General features: G+C 33.5%; 2 protein-coding genes across 2 annotated transcripts; one reads left to right on the top strand and one right to left on the bottom strand.

The window, feature by feature from the left end:
• Nucleotides 1–288: 288 nt before the first annotated feature.
• LOC106768151 lies at nt 289–3616 on the top strand. The gene is made up of 6 exons (XM_014653131.2): nt 289–563; nt 640–735; nt 845–885; nt 1769–1886; nt 2402–2482; nt 3285–3616. Exons 1-6 carry the CDS (start codon nt 393–395, stop codon nt 3339–3341), a joined length of 564 nt encoding a protein of 187 aa, XP_014508617.1. The 5' UTR covers nt 289–392; the 3' UTR covers nt 3342–3616.
• Nucleotides 3617–4394: 778 nt separating this feature from the next.
• On the bottom strand, nt 4395–6561 carry LOC106768153 (magnesium-dependent phosphatase 1). Its single transcript, XM_014653132.2, has 4 exons — nt 6437–6561; nt 6176–6347; nt 4931–5047; nt 4395–4727 (listed from the first exon to the last, which is right to left on the bottom strand). Exons 1-4 carry the CDS (start codon nt 6547–6549, stop codon nt 4596–4598), a joined length of 534 nt encoding a protein of 177 aa, XP_014508618.1. The 5' UTR covers nt 6550–6561; the 3' UTR covers nt 4395–4595.
• Nucleotides 6562–6669: the final 108 nt, after the last annotated feature.

The raw sequence follows: 6669 nt of genomic DNA, 5'->3' as shown, positions 1-6669 counted from the left end.
ATAGTATAAAGGTATACGACATACTTTTGTTTAATTTGTTAAAAATGATAATAGTTTGAAAACATTTTTTATAATATTTTAATATTATATGATTAATTTAAAATTACTCTACAATTATAAAATAATAAGTAAATAATATTAAAATATTATAAAAATAATGTTACCAAATATCATTATTTAACAGGTGTACTCTTGAATAGTGTTTTTTTTTTCATTAGGAGACGTAATTAAGGGTAAATCCCAATGTTTGAATCGCCACGTGTTCCTCTTGAGGTGGAAGAAGCAGAGAAAAGCAAAAGCAAAAGCAAACCAAAAACAGATTCCCATACCCGTTTTCAACTCCACCCTTCTGTCTGTTGCCTCCGATAACTAACTCCCACTGTTCCACAAAAATGTCCCGAAACGGCGACGTAGTGGAAGAGAGCGTCGTCACTAGAACAAACAGACCAGACCCTTTCTTGGTAGCGTGCCGCTGCTTCAGCTTCCTCACCTCTCTCGCCGCCATTCTCTGCATCGCCGTCAATGTTCTCTCCGCCGTCCGTTCCTTCAAACACGCATCCGACGTAACACCTCTTCTCTCTCTCAATTTTATTCTCTGCTTCTCACTTCCCGTTACCTTCTTACACGAGCGCGTTTCAGATTTTCGACGGCATATTCCGCTGTTACGCTGTTATCATAGCGGCTTTTGTGGTCCTCGCTGAGACCGAATGGAGTTTCATCCTCAAGTTCTCTAAGGTTCCGTTTGAGCATCATTCTTGCGGTTATTCGATTAGTTGTTAACACTCTTGTCTTGTTACGCGTTGCATGCTCTGTTGTGATCTAATTGATTGCTGATCCTTTTTAGGTTTTGGAGTATTGGGCTGCCAGGGGTATGCTGCAGATCTTGTGCGTGTTCCTTTCGATTTACTCACATTTATTATACCTGTTTACTCTTTAACTTGACTTCCTGTGCTTATTAAATCATTTGATCTCATATCATGTCATAAAATATGTTTATAGTACTTCCTAGCATTCATAATTTTTTAATACGCCTCTGTTGACCATTTCCTTAATCTTTGGGTTCATTTTTTTGATATGTAATAAAGAAGTATGTGAGAAAAAACATAGATGGGAATTGATAAGGTATATGAAAATAATGAAGAAATAGAACGAAATTAAAGTGTTTGATTTATAGAAACCGGTAAGGAATGAAGAAGAGTTAAACGAGTGAAGTGAATAGACATAATTGATAAATAAGGTGAAAATAATTGGTGAGTTCCATACTTTTTTGTTTAAATTTTTACCGTCTCATTTTCTTTCTTCTAAGCACTTTCACTTTTTAGTTTTTACTCTCTTTCTCTTTCACCAATGAGAGGTAATGATGTTTCGTTAAACAATAGGTGCACACCTTGTTAAATACCCTTTATACTAAAAAGCACGTGTTGAATCACTTTTATATTTTGGATCACTGTGCCTTTTTCTGTAATATTGTTTTTGTTTCTTGTCCTTGGTCAATGGTTAGCAAAGTGTTGTAATATTGTTTCTGTAATATTAGATGTTTAGCAGTAAAGTTTAAGCTGCAATAATGATATTTAATTGCACTTTGTTGGAGGAACGGAATAGTGTCCATTAGGAAATGTCAGTGGTATGTTGTTGACTAGGAAGTAGTATTTAGAATAGAGTAAACTGTTTTGAAAGTAGCTACCACTAGTACTTACCGTGATTTTTATTTTCTTCATCATGATAGACTTTGTGGCTTGGTTTCTGAATAGTGGTTTTATTTGTGCAGTGTTGCTGTCATGACAAGGGCTTTTCCTGACATTACTGGGGAGCGAAGGGACCTTTTTCTTCTTCAGAGCATAGCAAGTTATTTGCTACTTGGCTGTGGCGTTATTTATGTTGTTTCAGTAAGATCATTGAAGAGAAATAATCTATTTAGTCATATAATTTTTTTATTACTTCAATTTAGTGTTATGCATAAAAAAGTATGGTTGTAGTTATTAGTTTTATAGGCTTAGTTCAAGATAGGGTGAATTGAACTATCTCAATAAATCTTTGAATTTCAGAATTTGGTTACTTTAAATTAATGCATAGTATGTGAACTGTGACTATATGATTTGAAAATATCGTGTAAGGTATCGTACCTACTCAAAACTTCAGACATATAATTCATGGGAGGTTTGCATGTTAGATTGTTATAGTCACATTGCAATAGGGAAGTTTCCTTTTCATGTCCATTATCATTGGTGGGATTGATACAAAGATCAATAGCTTTGGCTTGTTTTTCAATCTTACGTCTCAACTGAGGTTTTAGACTTATTTTTATCCATAATTTTTTATCTACTTCTGATCTTATCAAAATTTATTTTTTATTAATCTTAATATCAATTTTGTTTTTTTTTAATTTCTCTTCTCAATGAAGGGTATCTTGTGCATTGGTTTTCTTAAACGTGCCCGCCAGAAACAGGAGATTACAAGAGAGCAAGCAGCCAAGGATCTCGAGGTATGCTTCTATTTTCAGATGTTACAATTTAATCTGATTCATATATATTATATGTGGTTACATAGTTATGATGACACACTCTGCCCGTCCTACAATGGTTGTCATTTTAACCATTTAAAGCAGTTTCAAATTGACTGATGTTTTCACCTTATGCTTGTCTTCAAAGTAATGTCTCTCTATCATCAAAGTAACGCATTTATTAAAAGAGTGAGATTATTTCAATAAATTTTTTAGAAAGTGGCATATCTATTGTTTTCCTTAATCTATATGAAAATACCTTAAATTGTAGTCATTGTAAGATGAAGAGAGTGAAGTTCTGATTTTGACCTGATGCTGATCTTGATACATGCTTTGCATGATTGGGAAAACTAACATACTGACGTGCTATACAGATCTAAGATGGATTAATCATATCAAAATCTGAATATGCTGTTGGCAGCTTCCATTACACTGAATAGTGACTATATGATTTGAAAATACTGCGTAATGGTTAAGGTTTTTTCATATAGATAAAATACCTACTCAACTTCAAATATTCATGGGAGGTTTGCATCTTTGCATGTTGGATCATTGTAGTCAGATTGCAATAGTGCTTTCTCCTCCTTTTCATGTCCATGATCAGTAGTGGAGATTGGATACAAAGATCAATAGCTTAGGCTTGTTTTCAGTCTTAAGTCCTAACTGAGGATTTAGACTTTTATTTCTTTGAGTAACTTCTTATCTCCATCTGATCTAATGAAAATTTGATTTTTTTTACCCAGAAAACCTGCTGTATTTACTTGTTTTTTATGGATACATACAGGAATTGGAAAGGCGCAGGGAAGAACTTGAACAACTACTCCTTTCCGAAAGAGTTTAAAACATTTTAAAGTTGTGGTGAGCTGATATAAATCGGTAGTGATGATTAATCTACTGCAAACCAATGAACCTCTGTTTATCAGTATTGCTTGCAAAATTGTTTGTTCATTCTTTGTAACCGAGTTATGTTCTTAGATATAGGCTTATTAAAGGTGGGCTGTTGGCCTATTATTTGTAAATATATAAAGCAGTATTTAAAATTGTCTCAGTTTTTAGAGAGACTTGAATCCAATTATAACTGACGATATATAATAAACTCTCCACTTTGCTAGAGCAGTTTCTGTTGTAATAGTTATATTTTAATACTGTGATTGGTTGGAGGTACTTTTCACATATGTCGTATTGAGTCACTAGTTTTACTAGTAAGGTATCCGAATCAGATATCATATAATTTTGCATTGAACGTTGTCAGCATCACTAATTAAGTACGAAACTAATCTCAAGATGTGATGAAGCGCCAAAGCGATGCTCTTCCATACAATAATTTTCCTTCATATACATGAATATCAAAATTGAACTTAGGGCTGGGTGGAGCAAATTCTAAAGAGACGATCTTTAATTTAGTTCAAGAACACACGCTTCGTGCATTTTTTTAAGAAACTTTACCCGTAGCTATCGTAAGATAGGGAAAAGTGAAATAGAAAAAAAAAATCTTTTATCTTCAGGAAAATCATGGGAAATTTCCAAGTCTGGTACATGATAATCGTCTTTACATAATGTTGAGACAACACACCATTAGAGATATGATCAATTATTATGATGCTTGAACACTTCTTTCTCAAAACTTCAACGAATCATTAATCAAGGAAACTTGTGTGTAAATTAAATGATATAAATTATTTATTATCAAATTTTCTTGAATCTAGTTTTAATTCATGTATAAGATAATTTTGACTTTTGGGAAAATAATAAACTATGATTTTACCATTTTAAGAATTCTTATAAAACAGTTTCGGTAAATAGACTTTAATTTTTTTGTATCAAGGGCTTATTTTAGGACTAAGTAAGACAAGACATTCTTGCTTGCTCATAGAGTTTTTTACTCAACTAGATATACAGTTAAATACACTTACATTTCATATTAAAAATGCTCCAAGTATACTTTCAATTTCCTATCGAGAATTGGGAGTAATAGAGGTAACATATTTGAAATCGTCAACCGATGTGTGTTTCTGAATAAACGCAGATAGAAATTTCGTTAGGATGGATATTCAATTTCAGCATCCTTGTTGAGAGTATCTGCCTTTTGAGAGTATTACTTGGGCCTTTTCTGCTTGTTCTTCTTTGATGCATTCCCGTTTTGAGAAAACTTTGCGAGGCCGTTTCTAAATGCTTCAAGATTTACCCCATTTCTGACCAAAATACTTGTTACTCCAATTTTTGAGATCTGCGATTACCACTACAAATCATGTTACTTATATAACAAATCGATAATCCTTGCTCCAACCAAAGAATAGTAAATTCACACAAAACACTGTATGATCCAACCGTCAAATTAATAAAAGATCCAGTTGAAAATGTGAAAAATTGGTAAGAAAATTTAACAAACTTCATTGAAATAAAAAAATTGGCAAACGCAAACTTTGTTACCTCTTGGATGTTGTTATTATCATCGTCAAAGAATAGCATGGAGTTATAGGGGATCCCAGTCTTTAAATGAATTTTCTGAAAATGATCTGTTTTGTGTGTCCAGCTGTAAAATATTTCCTTAACAATGAGAAAGAAGTAAATTCGGTCAAGACATGAATCTGGTTACAAACATTTACCATATAAGAGGGAAGGCTTAAGGAGTATACAAGGATTTCATCGGCAAAATTCAAGGCAAGAACATTGAATGGTTTTAACGGAATCACAAGATTTTGCTACTGCCCTGCAATATATTCTATTTTTTTTTTTCATGATTCGAATGATCAATTGGCTACCACAAGCCAGTTATTTCGGTGATAACTTTTCTGAAATCTCTAATTTCCAATTCCAAAAAACCAAATATCAATACGTTTTCGCCACCCGTATTCTTACAGAAAAACAGACTCAAAAGAACTTTTATCTTTTAATTCTGCACGAGCTTTTCTGTTTTCATTGAACTTAAGATATTTGCATCATTATTTGACAAATAAACCTAACCAAACTCTCTATCTAACAATGTTTTCCTCCTGAAGGCTGAAGCTGGCCTTGAATCCAAAAATCTCTCCTACAACAACTTGGCTATTAAGTCTTGGTACAGGGTTAAATTGCTTCACTTTCATTTAATGTTTGGCATAGGTTTCAAAGTATACTTACTACAAAGGACAACAAAAAAAAAAAAAAATGAGGACTGTTGAGGATAATCTCGATGTTGTTTCTCTAATACTTTTGAGTAAACAGGAACCGCCTATGTTGAATGTGATTTTGCTCAAGCTTTATTGTATGCTATGTGCTAGATAAGCATTTTAACTAACAATGGTCTTTTTTGTGTTCCTTCCATCGATAAGATGATTTTTATTTTAGGATGTGAAACTTACAACATGACCAACCTCTTGTTAATGACTAGATCAATCCTTTTATATGTGAAGCTCAATTTGAATAATTTCTCCAACAATGAAAAAAAAAAGTAAACAAAGTAAACCTCTCTTGTAAATTGAAACTTATCTACCTTGCGAAAGCTTTCTGGTTAAGCTTTCCCACACCAACTAAACTACATAATCTAATTTTTGCTAACAAGAGAACCTTGATTCAGCAACAAGAAGTCGCCGTTTGATTTTGTTTAAATAAAAACCGAAACAGCAACAACAAGAACATCACCGTCACTTCAATTTCATTCGTTGCAATGAAAAAAGGCAAGGAAAAACAACAGACCTCGGCGACAAACATTGACCTGATGCCGAGCTTGTCAAGATACGTGGTTGCAATGTCAGGAGTTGGTGACTTGGAAGCAATTGCAGCATGAACGTTCTGGCGTTTGAGCGCATGCAAAATGCCTCTAGAATGAGGAAACAAATAAGGCGTATCGTGCTTCGAGCGGCACTCACTGAAATTAAACAAGAACATGGGTTTTTCCTCGGAGAATAAACAAGATTGAAAAATTTATGAAACAACTTGGCATGTAAGAAGATAAACCAGTAGAAAGGCCAAAGAGTGTAATCGAGATCGAAGACGACGAGCTTCGGAAGAAGTTGAAAAACTCCCATTATCTGCAATGCCTCTGCTTTGACCTGCTCCACCTCTTCCATGCTTCTCCTTCCTATTCTATATGGATCATGCCTTATTGGCTCTTAAATATTCTTCCACTCAAACCATATTATCAACATTTTATTTATTTATGAATTTGTTTTTCTTTTCTTATTTTCATT

The sequence above is a fragment of the Vigna radiata genome, chromosome 7, assembly GCF_000741045.1.
Source record: "Vigna radiata var. radiata cultivar VC1973A chromosome 7, Vradiata_ver6, whole genome shotgun sequence".
NCBI lineage: Eukaryota > Viridiplantae > Streptophyta > Magnoliopsida > Fabales > Fabaceae > Vigna > Vigna radiata.
This window is presented reverse-complemented; position numbering and strand designations above follow the sequence as displayed.